Genomic DNA, 16,038 nt, shown 5'->3' with positions numbered 1-16,038 from the left:
CCCCTGGAAGCCACTTGTATTGCAGGCCCAGCAGGATCACTGACTGAGACCTGCTTAGGGAAACACAGCAGGTAGGACCTGGACGCAGGGAAGACAGCCACGGAGGAGGGATTATGCTCTGGTGTGAGGGGAGAGGTCAGAAGGCAGAAGGTGCAAACATGGGTGGTTGAGCTGTTAGCCCCACCTCATTTTAACTATTAAGTGAAGGAAAAGGATTGACCTCCTACTCAAAATTAAGGGATGACATTCCATGACTTCATACCCAGTAACCTTCGCCCAGGGCCCCACCACACATTACCAGTCTCTCACTCATTCTGTTTCTTTCCACACATGGGACCCCACGCCATCCAGTCTGGTCATCCCCGCCGATCAGCCCCGGTCCTTCTTGCCTCTTTCATCTCTCCTTCTCACTTAGGCTTATGTTCTCCTTCCTAGAAAATCTCATGATTCTGATCATTGTCAAATTCTGTCTCTCCCTGGGTCACTGACAACCAAATTAAAAGAATAAATTGTACTACCCCCTCTCACTCTTAGTCTTTCTCAGTCTGCTTTCCATCCTTCCTCTCTTTAGAGTGTTTACTCCTTTGACTGTGGCAGATGGTGGGGTAGAACCTTCCAATCACCAGCTTCCAGTTCCTAGTTCTTATCTCCCTAGACATTTTAAAACCCAAACCTTCCCATGGTTCCCCCATTCACAGCTTAATTAGGTGCAGACATGACAGTCTGACACCCATGCCCTCCTCTATCCCTCACCTTGCCTGACTTATCTCTTACTATTCCTCTGCCCCCAGGCTGACTCTTGATTTCAGCTCAGGTCATGATCTCAAGGTCCTGAGATCGAGAACACAGCATTGGGCTCCATGCTGGATGTGGAGTCTGCTTAAGAGTCTCTCTCTCCCTCTGCCCCTCCCCTGCCCACCACATGCACTCTCTCTCTCAAAAATAAAATAAAATAAAATAAAATAAAATAAAATAAAATAAAATAAAATAAAATAAAATAAAATAAAATATTTGGCTGACAAAGGTAAGGGATGGACAGGAAGATTGCCAGAAGGAAAAGGTTAAAAGACACTCCAAAACTAAAGGCTGAAATATAAGAAGATGGAGCAGCCAGAGAGGAGTCCAGTGGGTGGCTGGTGGACATTTGTGGGGCTCTTGAGGAAGCAGAAAGAGATAATATTAACCACCCAAGACCTAGCACCCACAGGGGACTTGGCCATCAAGAACAACTGCTGAAAACATTTTCTTGAGCATGACAAGGGGCATAGGGAAGAGAGACTTGAAGCAGAAGACCTGGGCGAAATGCCTAAAAACAGAAATGGAAGGTTGCAGAGAGTTTAATTTTGACCTAGATCTCAGGGGAGTACCACCCTTGAGCAGAGAAGTAAGCCTTAAAGTACTGTAAAAGCATGAGGCAGATACCATTGTAATACTTTAGTTAACAATCATAATATCACTACCAATTATTCAATTCTTCCTAAGGATAAGCTCTTTTCTTGCAAAATCTCACATAACCCTTCATTCATCTGATAAAAATGTATCACATTTAGTTGGAACTTCTAGCCATAGAATAATTTAATTCCATTCAACTGTATTATGTAACCTACAGACAGATTAATGACGTAAGTGGTGGTAGTAGCAGGACTGTTTACCTGTATATGACCAGCTCTGTATAATGAATAGCCCAAGATTCCCTCTCATTGGATTCCAAACAGTTAATGCAGCATGTAGTTCTCCAAGGACAGTGCCCAGAAATAAAAACAGCTGCCATTTATTGGACTGCACATAGACCCTCTAGTTTAATCTTCACAGCAATACAAGGAAATGTGTATTAGCTTTGTTTTTACAAAAGTGGAAACTGAGGCTCAGATACGGAGACAAAGTAAGGTGCCCAAGCTCCCATGGACAGAAGATGGCAGAAGTGGGAAATGAACATGAGGCCGTAAAGCTTCAAGTCTGCATTTTTTACCCTGCCCATGCTCAGGCCCTGCTTCGCATTCCAGCTAGGAGGAGCCGCCTTTAGCACATTGAAAAGATTGGTATGCACTTGAGCACAATAAGAACAGAGGGTACACCAGCACCTTGACCCATTTATCACCATATCATCACAAATGCACAATTAGGAGTACCAAATTTAAAGAATGGATGACCTGTGTGTCATTCCCGATCCCCCACCCTGGAGACGGGGCGGGGGGGGGCGCGGGGAGGGCAGTCAAAGAGCACGGTGAAGAGAAGGCAAAGACCATGTCCCTGGTCCCATGATGACATCATGGTCAAGTAATGTTTTCTTTTTTTTTTTTAAGATCTATTTATTTATTTGAGAGAGACAGAGAGCAGGAGGAGGAGCAGAGGAAGAAGGAGAGAGAGAATCTCAAGCAGACTCCCCACTGAGCACAGAGCCCAAGATGGGGCTTGGTCCCACAACCCCAAGATCATGACCTGAGCCAAAATCAAGAGCCAAATGCTCAACCAACTGAGTCACCCAGGCGCCCCAAGTAATGTTTTTTCTAATGTGTTTGCAAATATTTGGATTGAATTTGGTGCCATGGCAGGGCCCCACAGTTAGAGACAAGTGAGTTGGGATTAAGAGCATAGTTTGACCAGCTACATCTCTTGACCTTGCTTCCCCCATCTGTGGAATGCCTCACAATAAGGCATCTGTATGAAAGTGCTCTGCGACCCATTTACAAGATCTGGCTCTTGGCGTCAAAAAATCATTCCTGCCTTGTCTACATCACCCAAAGCTCTCAAAGAGTTAGGACATTTGATCTTCCAGGGTTTTTTTTTTCTCCAAAATCAAGCATCTTTTATGAATCCAAATACCCAAGGTAGAGATTATTTAGCATCCTGTTTTTCTCCTCTCAATCTCCCATTCCACCTGTGTTCTGGGCACATCACTGGTTTCCAGCCCCTTTGCAGGCACTGAGGGTCTTGTTTTCTCTTTTTACATACAACTGGCTACATTTGCCCCTTTCTACTGCAATGTGAAAAAACAACGGCTAGTGGAGAGCTAGGGAGTTTCCCATCAACCTGTCAATCATATTTACACACACAGGAATGGCAGTTTTCACGATATCACATTTAACCCAAGAAACAATTCTACAAAACCTAAAGCAAAAATCCATAAAGGAAAAAATATGAAACTGCTTTTCAGCATCCTTTCTAAAGGAGCCACCTGCTTTATTTCTCCTTACTATCGGCTGACTGTTTCACATTAAGTCCAGTGTGCAGGATCCTGTGAAACCAGCTTGTCGTTCCCCAACGTCTTGGTGGAAGAAACTGGCCCTAAGAGGGAGAGTGGTTACAAACTTGAGATGAAATCTGGGGGAGCCTCTTGGGTTTTGCTCAAGCTGCTTTCCCTTTCTTCAAAAAGAAACATATTTTAGCCCAAACATGCCTTTTTAAATACGTGGACAAACATCTAAACGTGTACACACTAATGTGTGTCTAAAGGAGATCCCACAGAGAACTGAGCACACATCTACAAGCCAGGGAGGATCTGTGCCTCAGGCATGAAGTGAGGCTGCTTGCCCGATGCAGACCCAGGAATCAGAAGGCCTCCACAGCTTGTGATTGTGGAGGCTGTTGCTTGGATAGCAGGGGCAGCCCCACACAAAGTATCATGCTCTAGCATGGGCTGGTCAGTGGTGGGCACCATTTCTTGGTGGAGACGCACGTGGCCAGAGTCACATAGTTGGACCCCACCTGAGAGTTGAAAAGGAAGGGCAATGAAGGCAGACACCACCGCCCCAGCCTCACCCCTCACCTGCTCCCCTCCTCATTGCCAGCCAGATCTTGAGCCCATTTTTCCTGATCTTCCCACCTGTCTTGGTCCAGACCTTACCGTTCCTACTCTCGTCAAATCTTCTTCCCCTCTGGCCCCTCATATTCCCTCATGCATGGCTTTCTCAGATCCTCAACCATATTTTATCATCATGTGAGAAGATTCAGGTTTATGCAGTTAGTACCAGCCAAAGCCATGTGGGGCTGAAGAGAGAAAGAACTTCTATTTCTTCTTTTCTCTTTTCTGATATTTGCTGAGCCTGGCTTAGTTCTATGCTGGTGCCAAGTAGCATCTGGTGCTCATGGCATCTCTATGCAAGAGATAGCTCTGTCCCACTCCAGGGCTGAGGAAACTTGGCTTCAGTGAGATTAAAAGATTTGCCTAACGACACTTACCTGGCTCACATTGTTCTGTAGGATTTCACAAGATACAAAGGACTTCCATATTGGTTCCCTGAGATCTCAGGAGAATCTAGGCCCCTCCCACCTTGTTCTGAAGGACCTATTCTCCGAGGTCTGGCCTCAGACTTCCCTCCTCTGGGCTCCCCTTCTTTGGAATCCTCCATCAGCCCTCCCTGCCTCCAATCTGAAGCCACTCTGTGCCTGAAGCGTGGGTCCTCTCTAACCACCACTAACAAAAGCCCCAGATCAGGCCTTTGTCTCGTAAGCCCATTCCCATCTAGATCAGGGATGTCAACCATTAGGAGCTATTTCCTCTCAACTCGCCAGCCACTCTGAGCACCTCTTCCTGAGCCCTCTGGAGGGCTGTTTTCCCAGATTATTCCTTGAAATTTTATGTTATTGAACAATTAAATGAAAATCTCTAGGGGTGGAGGTAAAACATTTAATATTTCTTTAGAAGTTCCCCCAGGGGATGCTAAGGTACAACCAGTGTTGGGAACCACACCCAAAGGCACCTTGCCTGTCAGTCCATAGCTGGTTTGGGGGAATTAGATATTTTGCAACAGGGAAGGAACACCAAGTTCCCATTTTTTCTGTTTGCTTCTGTCAGCCCTGAATCCCATCCACCCTTCAAGCCTGATAATGCCTCATTGTTCATTGGAAAGAAAGCTGTAGTCACACCTTTGGTGCAGGGAATCAGTCTATAGAGCCATTGACTCACCTGTTATCAGCTGATAAGCCTATATGCCTCTTGCTTGGAATAGCAAATAAGAGACAGAGTGGCTAAAAGAGAAACTTACACCTCCTTTGGGAGCAGTTTCTCTGGTTACCTATCTATGAAGGATTAGAACTCCATATGGTAGAATCTTCCAGCAGGAAAGGAAGTTGAGGTCACCCGCATGCATCTCCATGGTCATTACTAGACATAAGGGATTTCTAGCAATGAGTGGTGGAGAACATTTCCTCCCACTTCCTGGAAGCTGCCCCCATCACAGCTCCCACTCTCAGAAGAACGCCTCCAGGAATCTCCAAAGCAAGGCAGACCTTGGTGCGTCCATCCAGGCCCGCTGTTGGGACTCTGGACGTGGCCCCACAAGATATAAAACAATGTTGTGTCTTTTCTGACCACAGTTAGCAAAGAAAGGGGTAGGAGTAAGCTAGAAACAGAGTCTAAGAAATAAAAAGGTGCTCAGGGTGAAGGTTGACCATTGGTTCAAAGCAGGTGCCAGAATTCATCCAAGATCAAGAGAGAGCAGGAAAGAAATAAGGCCTTGTCAGACAAACATGACCCAGCAGAGGCAAGAGGTCCTCTGAGATCCTGAGGCCAAGGCTGACCAGGACAGGCTGGCCAGGGCTCCCATACCCAAGGGCTCCCATGGCACAGCAGCAGCAACTCTCCACAGGAGGCAGGCCCACCGTGCTTTCACCTCCCACTTGCCCGTCTCACCTTCTAATCCAGCAATGTCAGGCAAGACCCTGTGCCTCAGCCACAGCCACCTGGTGATATGTTTTCAAGAACAAACATTAAAACTACTCAGTCAAAAGAGTTGATGACTCCATCCACACCAAGAGTCCAGGAGAAATGTAATGTTTTTGTAGAATGAGGGACACCCTTTATCTTGCCTCATTAATATTGTTTATTTGGTTGGTGGGTTGGTTGATTGGTTTTTGGTTGTTTTAACCAGATGCCTTGCCAGGTGGTTCTCAAAAAGGATAAGTGATTTTGTTCTCTGACTAGTTTAAGGCTTAAAATGTCAGAATGAGAGCAGTGTTTAAAACCTCCAATGGGTTTCTGGGTGGATTTGAAGCCCACAAGAGGCCCATGGGGATAAGATGAAGAGAAAGTCAAGTCCCTTTCTCTTCCCATGTGTCCAGTTTTCTGGTAGTAACATACATATTAGTATAGCCTGGAGGATATTTCCTGAAGTCTGGGGCTGCCGCTGAGATGTCCTCTCCATAGCTGTCCTGAACCAGGCTTGTGGTGTAATTATATATGTTAAAGAGAACTAGAACCATATCATGAGCAACTATGAGAAAGTGGGTCTATTATTACTTAGCCAAGGTATCCCCAAAGTGAAAAGAAATTTGAGGTTCAGGATTTCCAGTAAAAATATGACCTTCCCAGGTCTTAAACTGCTTGAAGGCAGTGATTATTTTCCATGAAACTTCATACCTCCTACGGTAACTGACAAAGGGTTTTGTAGAGAGTTTGAGCTTTAAAATACTCGATGAATGAATGAATTCATGGATGAGTTGTATGATTATGTAACATATGACTATGAGCATATACCAACATGTGCTGGATGCAAACACAAAAATGTAAATGAATACACAAGTAGATGACACACACTTGCATTTGTTAATTAGGGAATGAACAGGGTAGGGTGTTCGTTCCCAGTATCCTGTAGGGCCAGCAAAACCATTGAGCAAGGCTTTAGAGAACACCGGTGACACTCTAGAGCCCTCCTATATTAGGAGTAGATCCAAGGGCCACTCCAAGGCCCTCCTGAGTTCTCTTTGCCCTACTAGGGTCACCGTGGCTCTGGCATGAGAACTCAGCTGTAATCTCAAGATGCCAATGTTAATCAGTTCCGTTCTCCCAGGAAGGAATGGTCAGATCCTGCAGAATCAACCCGCACCATAAACCAGCATATTTACCCTGCTAATATAGTTGCCAGTAGGACCAAGACTGATGATGACTGTGTGTAGATTTCTCTTCTCAGTAGAGAAGCAAAGTTAAAATCAGAAGTTTCTTCAGGGAGAAGAGAATCAGAATCAAGTGGCGTAGAACTAGAGTGGCTGGATACTACCATCTCCACACAGAGAGACACCTGGTGAGAAAGTTGCCCAGGCCTCCATTCTTCTTGAATACAGAAGGCTCTTGAGTTCTGCATGATCTACCTCTCCTTTTTCAATACACTGAATTGATTGTCGGTTCTTCCATCATAACCAGTTGCTTTGTGATACACACCTTAGAGTGAATAAGCTGGCAGCTCCAGTGACATTAGCCATATTTGAGATGGAAATCTCCCTGAAGAGATTAGAGAGAAATTCCTCCCAGGAAATTCCTTGTCTTGAGAGTCACATTTAGAAATAATCTGCTGGCACAGGTTATTCCCTGAGATGATTTTTAGAGAATATCTCTTTATACATTTTTAGCATCCATTTGAAGGGATGATATTTCATGGTGAGTCTCCAAGCCTGGAGGATACATTCTCTTAGGTGCTTATGGAGCCCCTTACCTCGATGGCAGCTTGCTTTTCCAGGATTAGGTGCCTCAAAGCGATGTACTGTGATGGGGAAAGTAACCATTTTGAGATAGTTCTGGGTTTGAACCCCGGCTCTTGCTTGTCCCTTGATATGTGTCCTTGGGCAAGTTCCTTAACCTCTGAGTCTCAGTTTCTTCAACTATAAAATGGAGGTAATCATATCATCTGCATTGCAGGTTTTGTTTTTTTTTACTGTGGATTAAATTTTTTAATATCCAAAAAGCCACTAATAGCTTTCAATCAAAAAGTTAACAATTGGCTATGATAACTAGGGTAGGACAGAGCTCTCTGCTTTGTGTCACACAATTATTCAGTTCTGCTCTATCAGAAATACCCATGTTTGGGGCCTTTCCCTCTGGAGAACACCAAGGACTCATTTGTCTTTCTTTTGTAAAATGCATTATGCTTGTAGTGGGCATGTTTAATGACTGCCTTTCCCCACTTCGGCATAAGATCTATGAGTGCAGAGACCATTTCTGACCTATTAATTACTGTCATCCCTGTGCCTAGTCATAGGGGCTTAGAAAAAACTGTTGAGATGAGTCACTGCATATTAAGGACACAGTAGAAACCACTGTGGATATATCTGGAAGAGAGGTCACTGCTGGAGAGTCCCAGCAGGACCTACAGTTTCCGTTGCTTCCTGAGAAGGGACTGCTGATAAACTGGTTGTGTTGAAAGGCCTGTGATTGATATAACAGTCTTTACATATACACCTAAAACCTACAGCTCATCCTGATGGTAGTAGTCCCTTTGGAAAGAGACAAAAATATGGTGTCCTTGACATACCACCTAATAACCTTGCTCATTACATGCTATAAATGAATATTGGGTTTTCCTAAAGTAGACACGACAATATGAAGCTTTGAGCCCATATGAAAAGACTAGAGGAAAAAAATGTTTGGGTTAGAAGTCAAAGCCACACAGTTGTACTGTAAGCTCTGTCAATAATTTTTCATGTCACCTTGGTCAAGCCATTTCCTCTACATAGACTGCAGATTATCAAGCTTTAAAATGAGGAAATGAAATAGCTAAATTCCATTGGCTGTCCCAGCTCCACAATGTTCTCATTCTACAGACAACTGTGTGCAGGTCCTTCAACAATCAGAGGATTATACGTGTAGTTTTGCATTTCTCACAATTCCACATCCCCTGGCGATGACAAAGTTCACTGTTTATGGACTTGTTATTTCTCAGGAGTTTGGTGCTTGTTCATTGTGGTTGCTTTATTTTATTGAACCAAAGCCTAATCAATCATGTGGAGGTGGTCTTATTTGTCAGCTTGTGTCTTGTCCCTTGTCCCACAGCCATGCTACAGGCAGTGCGAGCCCTGATGATTGTGGGCATCGTCCTGGGTGCCATCAGCCTCCTGGTGTCCATCTTTGCCCTGAAGTGCATCCGCATTGGCAGCATGGAGGACTCCGCCAAAGCCAACATGACACTGACCTCTGGGATCATGTTCATCATCTCAGGTGAACAAGGAGCTGAGGTTCCCTCTCTCAAATGGGCTTCTGGGAGTGTCAAAGCAAAATCATTCTGGCAGAGGAAACATGGCTTCTCCCTACTGAGCATGGTTTGAACATGGATCAGAGTTTTGCACACTGGGATTCAAGATCTAAGATTAGGACCCAATTATGCGCTACAGAATTGTCATGAGTGTTAAGGTCCCCCTTAGCTGCCACCCCACTTTATTAGAAGAGATTCTCAATCCTAAGGTAGTCATGTGACTCAGTCCCTAAAGGCATTATTTTGGTAAGACTCTAGAAAAATCATTTTAAAGGAAGAGCACTTGACATCATCAGGTCCAACATATTTGTATTATTAATCTCTTGTCCCAAGATGCATGGAAAATCTCTTTCTGCACACATACAAATCCTTCCACAGTTAGAGAGATAAGAGAGTCTAAGCACCTCACACAATGTCTAGCACATAGTGGGAATTCAGTAATCAATGCTTGGATTAACCATTCTGTTACAGGAATGGAATATTCTCCAGCCTGCTCATCTAAACTCATTTAAGCACACATTGCCTCAGAAACATTGTGATCCCTTTAAAGCTGACTCTAGAGCTTTCTCATTCTTGGCCCGCAGGTCTCTGTGCAATCACTGGAGTATCTGTATTTGCCAACATGCTGGTTACTAACTTCTGGATGTCTACAGCTAACATGTACACCGGCATGGGTGGGATGGTCCAGACCGTTCAGACCAGGTAACCTCCTAATCTAGTCTTAGTATTCTGTGGTGAATATTGTTGTAAAAATCCTATTAAACACATATGCCTAATGTGACTGTCAGTGCCTGAAAGAGCAAAAATTTATCAGAGGCAACCATGCCATATCATAAATCAACTATGATCTGTAAATTCATAAACTTCATTTCAGCGAAATATCCTTGGTGCTATGACTTGAGGCTGAGCTGACGTTTGCATTGAAATACAGTGAGAGTTCACAGTACTTATCTAACATGCTTACACAGGCCCCATTGTGGTGGCAATGAAACAGGCACTATTAGCCCAGGCATGTAAATGAGCCTCAACCCGCATGTCCAGGTCATGATGGGAACCTGGCTAGGGACAGGTGAAAGCTTGAGTAGAATTGAGCAAGGTGCAGTACAGGTGAGAAGAGTAATGTTATGTGTCTTCCTTGTACAGATGTGTCTTCCTCTCATTCACACATGCATTCATTCTACAAATGTATGGAGTACCTGCTGTGGGCCAGGAACTGTTCTGAGTGCTGAGGATAAGACAAGGTCCCCATCCTCATGAAGGTTATGGTCTAGCTGAGGGAGATAGTGTCTGAAGGAGGGTAAAACTTTTAAATGATGGAAGAGAAATTCCAACACTCATTCATTTAGCCACTTCAAAGGGATGTATTTCAAAGCAAGAAGCAGCAGCAAATTCTTGAGGAAGAAAGATCTGGTTCTGAGAGAGTGATGTAAATATCACATCTAAGTGACCCATCATCTCTGGAGTGGATACACTTGGTATTTCTCCAGCCACACCATCGTGGGATACAAACAGGGGATGAAGATGTGATGAATCCATTACTCTCTGGCTCCCTGGAACTCTAGTCCCAATCCATGTTCCTGCTTTGTTTCAGGAGAAGAGGAAATGATCCCCATAAGCTCCCCCCATCCTCCTCTGTGATCTTTCCATCATCTCTTGGTTACAAGGACAACTGAGAAGTATGCTGACCAGCTCATTTTGGGTTTCCTGGGACTTTACCAGTTTTAGTACTGGAAGTCCCACATCCTGGGAAACTCTACTTTCATGGGCAAATCAGGATGGTTGGTCAGCCTACTTAGAAGATCCCACCTTATCTGGAGTATCTGGGTGCCTAGGGTCACTGCCTCTGCCCAGAGGAGTCACCCACCCAACTGGCACCTAGACTAATGCCTTCCATCATTCTCCCACACCATCTCCCTAGAACCTGCCCCGTCCCTTGGGCAGCCAAATTCAGTCCTGAGATCGAGACTATAGGATTATGAGAGGCCTCCTGAATGCCTTCTTCCATGGATGGGCTCAGGTTTTCCCTTCTTTCTGTCTCCTCATCCTCTCTACCCAGAAATCACACAAGACAGCACAGCTTCCAAGAGAGATCTTGGCAATCAGTTGAAGGGGTTTTCTGGTACCCCATTTGGCTTTCTGGTATCCCATCCTCTGCTATTGCTGCATTGAGTGTACCTGAGCTACAGACTGCTTGCCTTCAAGCTATATGCAGCTTGTGAGGTGTTTTTGTATTAGCCTAAACATTTCATTTTATAACCTGAATTAATCACTAACTTTTACATTACATTACACTTGGTCATCAGACTTATATTGCTTATATGGCTTACTTTGATCCTGCTAAAATGTGTGTACTTTTTAAGCACATCTAAAATATCTTATTTTCTTACGTTGCAGAGGTCTGCACACATATTTCTGTCTTCCAACTACGGTATAATGTTCTTAGTTTGTGATTTTTAAACATACCAGTGATCCATAGTGTTCCACAAACAGCCCCATGCTCCTTGATGAGCCCAAGGGGAAAACCTCCATGGGCAGGTATCCACTGTGCTGAGCTCTCCTTTTCTTCAGGGCTCTAGGAGACACCAGCTTAGGGAAGGGAAGGTTACCAGCTAACACTAAAATACCCATTAACTTCCTAACAGTTTTTGGTCACAGTCTTCACCACCCACAAAGGTCCATTTGGAATCAGAATTATTTTATTCTCAGGACACTTTGTTCTCAGACAATCCTGCTCAGAGGTAATGAGTCCCATGGAGGCATCCCTCCTAGGGGAAGAGTACCAACTTTAGAGTCAGATGACCACAGTTTTAAGCTCCAGTGTGGGCTAGAACAGAACCACCGGGAAAGTGGAGTCTGTGTCAATCTTGTTCACCCCTGTGTCCCAGTGCCTGGGCCGTGTCAGGCACATAGTAGGAGCTCAATAAATACTTGTTGAACAGATGCGTAAACGAGGAATGAAAGAATGAATGGTCGGCTCGTTCTGCATGGACGGCTACCGGGGTACTTGAATTAGGTAAGATGAAAGCTTATTGGCCCACAAGAAGAACTCAAAGGGCCAAAATTCCTTCAGAAATAATAACTTCAGACTGATTCCACAGCTCTCGAATTCCTCTTGCTAAACCTTTAAGACACTCCCAATGACAATAGGGAGGGAGGTGGATTTCCAGAGATGTTTCTCTGAGATTAGAGACTTATAATTAATTCCATGCCTGAGTGATGCTAGGGGCCCGAGAATCCCATTGCTGTTTTGCTGACTAGCTTCAGTCCCAATTCTGTTCTCTAGGGTACTTCATTCACTTGGCCGTGACCCAAAGGAGAGTGTGTTCAGCGGCATGGGCGGGGATGGGTGTGGAACCCAAAAGAGCTGACAGAGAGGATGGGCGTGGCCAAGTGCAGTGGGTGGAGCCTGGAGAGTTGAGTTGCCCACATTCATCCTCTCATTTTCCCCTTCAGGTACACCTTTGGTTCGGCTCTGTTCGTGGGCTGGGTCGCCGGGGGCCTCACACTAATTGGGGGTGTGATGATGTGCATCGCCTGCCGGGGCCTGGTGCCTGAGGAAACCAAGTGAGTCTCCCCATCCCAGTGCAATCAGACATTTAATCTGAGTCCATTTTAAAGTATAATTTGCAGACAGAATGATCAGTCTAGGTTTATGGAAGAACTTATTAACTAAATGATCCTGAACTTTCTCTTTTATGGGGAACCTAAAGAACAGAATAGGAACATTTCAGCTGAGCAGATTTAGGAATGATCCTGTTTGAGAGAGAAAAAAATATCGCCCTAGGTTCCCTCTGACTTCAGGATTCTGTAACTCAGTGGTTCTCAGCTGAAAGCAATTCTGCCTACCAGGGGATATTTGGCAACAGCTGAAGACTCTTGATTGTTGCAGCTTTCGGGTGGGGTGGGGGTGATACTGGGATCTAGTGGGTGGGGACCAGGGATGCTGCTAAACCTTCCATAATGCACAGGAGAGGCCCTCATGACAAAGAGGCATCTTTTCCAAAATGCCAAAGTCCCGCTGCAGAGAAACCCCACTGTACCCCACTACATGGACCTGGAGCTGGGAGACCTGGATCCTGGGCCGGATCTACTGCTAACTAGTCCTGTGACTTCTAGTAAATCATTTGCCTTCTCTGGGCCTCTGTTAGTTTATCCATAATCCGAGCAGATTAGAGGAGATGGGCTCCGTGTATGTGCCTTCCAGCTCACAAATTCTGTGATTTTTCTGGCATAACCATGTTCCCCTGGAACCAGTGTCTCAAAGCCTGGGGCGATCAACCATTTCAGTTTGCCCAGGACTGAGGGTTTCCTGGGATGCTGCACTTTCAGTGCTAAAACCGAAACATCCCAGGGTAAACGGAGTGGGTTGTCCTCTTACCAAATACATCTGTGGTCATGGAATGTTTCTTTTTTCTCTCAGCTACAAAGCCGTGTCCTATCATGCCTCGGGCCACAATGTCGCCTACAAGCCCGGAGGCTTCAAGACCAGCACTGGCTTTGGGCCCAATAGCAAAAACAAGAAGATATACGAAGGGGGTGTCCACACAGAGGACGAGGTACAATCTCATCCTTCCAAGTACGACTATGTGTAGCGCTCCAAGACACCTCAGCATGGGCAGAAGAACCCCCCAATTAGAGCTCACTTGAAAAACAAGGAAATTTTACCTTGACTCCTGATTGCTTTTGACTCACAGTTGGAAGTTAGAAAAACTTTGATTTCACCCGCGAGGAGGCCAGATGGTCTGGGCCACAGGTCTCTATGTCTCTAATGTTCCATCACAAAAACAGCTGAGTTATCAGATATGAATTCGAGGCAACAGTTCACAGTTTTCAATCTTCTATTTCTTTTTTTTTTAATTTAACCTTTCTAATCTGATGATAGATTGTGGTTTGAATTCCTATCAGACAATAGCGCATCGATGATCTATTTCCCAACTCGTCCCCCAGAACAATTCTGCAAAGAAAAAAGGAGAGTCCATCAAAAGACATCATTTCCTGCTATTTGATTTTAACCTCCCCCGCCAGCCTGGCTACTAATAAACGCTGATTGAAGAAGAGGTGATGGGGAAAGATATTTGTAATGTCTCCAGCTCATTATCTGAGTTTTCTTACACTGTGATCTTGACATTACCTGGACCAAAGCAATTTCAGTTTAAGGAAAGCTTTCTGCTTTTGTTTGCATCTGCTAATTCCAGCAAGACACCCCCAGGGGTCTCCTGGCCTCCCCACTGCAAGTCCTCTTTCTGTCATAGGCCAGAAAATGTCCCTGGAAGGATGAGAAAAGGATATTTGTGGGTAATCTGAATATATATGCTATTCTCGATATAGTTAGAATAAATAATATGTTAGTGAAATGATACACTGTCTCTGAGTTAGCCTCACCCCTGCAAGTGAATAGAAGAAAATGAAAATATAATTGCTTTGATATTGTCTATATTGACTTTGTAAAATCACACTTAAGTTTGAGTTCCATGAAATGTTCACTGATCCTAATTGTTTCCCTTTGAACTCTCTGAGACTGTGGCTACACAGAACAGATACAGTGTAACCCTGTAAAAACCAAATGTTGAAACTGAGGGGGTTAAAACCAGTTCTTTCAAAAGACAACAGCAACAACAAAGTGATGAGCCTGGAGGTAATGTTATGGCAAGTGACGCCTGTGCACACTAGAAGGTCACTGTCAGTTGACAGGAGCACTTTCTAGGCACTGTGGTCAGCTTTGTTACTGGGAGAGCTCTTCCCTTCACTAACTTCACCTACAGATGTTGGACCATTGGATGTTCAAGAAGTGAAAGCTCTTGGCAGCCACACACCTTCCCTGTGTCACATCCCTGCTGCAGAAAGCCTAAACTCCTTCGAGGCCACCAGAATTCCATCTCAGCACCAGAGCCAGAATAGGTCCCCTGGGAACTAAAATAAGGGCAGTCTCTCAAAACTACCGAATCAGGGAGCAGCATTGACACTGGGGAAATCTCACCATTGGGTTATTATTGGGGAAAAAAGTCCTTAGTACCAATAGTTCTTATGAAAGTGGCCTCCAGGGAGATGGGTGACTATTCATAGGGGTCTTCAGCCTCAACAGATTATGTCTGGGGAAAACCAGATCACAGCCCATTAAACAGAGGGGAATTTTGTTCACCAACAGCCAAAGCAAACTCAGAGACCCTTCTCACTGAGATAGCAATGGTTCTAGGCTACATCAGAGTATTCATGGAACTCATTGTCTGAGATGGGGTAAAGGTTGGATAGATAATCCAAGAAGAGAAAAAAAAAAAAAAAAAAGCAGGGATGGGGGGAAGACAAAAATGAGCAGTCCAGGGCATGGAGATTGTGAAGTTTCTCAGGATTTGACTTGAAGGCCATGGGCACAATGAGCTCTTTTTCCTACCACCAGAAATTTCTTGGTCAGGTCTGAGGCACTGAGGTGTGTCTCAGCTGGGTTTTTAATTAGCACGGTCTCTATCCAACACTTCATTGTTTGAAAGCCTCCATGTAGTTAGATTGGGCTTTGTAATTTTTTTATTGTTGCTCTGTCCTATTGTATATGCATTGACTATTGACCTGTATGTTTTGTGAACTAAATATTAAAATTACTATTATCTCACATTTGAACAGCTCCTGCTCTTTTGTCCTAAGCTTCGGGATGTGGGGGGGAGGGGGGTGGGAGTCTCAGTACCTCAAAGCTGAGGGCGTCTTCTGGAGTGTTTCTGCTTGCAGAATCTGTCTGCTCAGCAGTAGCCTGGCTGCCTGGAGGCCAATGAGGTCTGATCCCACCCACTCAGTGGTTCCCGCAAGTTGAGAAGCCTGAATCAAAAGGAATTTCCAGAGCAGGCATGTATGTGGCATGGGATCCAGGGACCACGTTTAGCCTGTCTGACCCTCAATGCACCAGCCTAAAGTGTCTAATATCATTGGCCTGCCCAAGAGCTAGTAAAACAGGAGAGCCAATACCTGTCCTCTTAATGCTGTCAAAGGCTGACTTTACCAGCTCAATTAGCTGTACTCACTGAGGCTGAACCAAGCTATGGAAACAACGTAAGTGGGACGCCTGGGTGGCTCAGTCAGTTAAGCATCTGCC

General features: G+C 44.8%; 1 protein-coding gene across 2 annotated transcripts in view; it reads left to right on the top strand.

Moving 5' to 3' along the window:
* The window catches only part of CLDN18 (claudin 18), a 23,326-nt gene extending 7,760 nt beyond the window's left edge, over positions 1-15,566 (top strand). For both annotated transcript variants that reach the window (XM_025870420.2, XM_025870419.2), the window contains exons 2-5: positions 8,762-8,926; positions 9,545-9,662; positions 12,414-12,524; positions 13,381-15,566. In XM_025870420.2, the coding sequence (XP_025726205.1) occupies positions 8,762-8,926; positions 9,545-9,662; positions 12,414-12,524; positions 13,381-13,552 (566 nt within the window). In that variant the 3' untranslated portion in view covers positions 13,553-15,566. The remainder of the gene's footprint in view (positions 1-8,761; positions 8,927-9,544; positions 9,663-12,413; positions 12,525-13,380) is intronic.
* Positions 15,567-16,038: the final 472 nt, after the last annotated feature.

Source organism: Callorhinus ursinus, unplaced genomic scaffold (assembly GCF_003265705.2).
Source record: "Callorhinus ursinus isolate GAN/ISIS: 27379988/994484 unplaced genomic scaffold, GSC_fseal_2.0 scaffold1, whole genome shotgun sequence".
NCBI lineage: Eukaryota > Metazoa > Chordata > Mammalia > Carnivora > Otariidae > Callorhinus > Callorhinus ursinus.
This window is presented reverse-complemented; position numbering and strand designations above follow the sequence as displayed.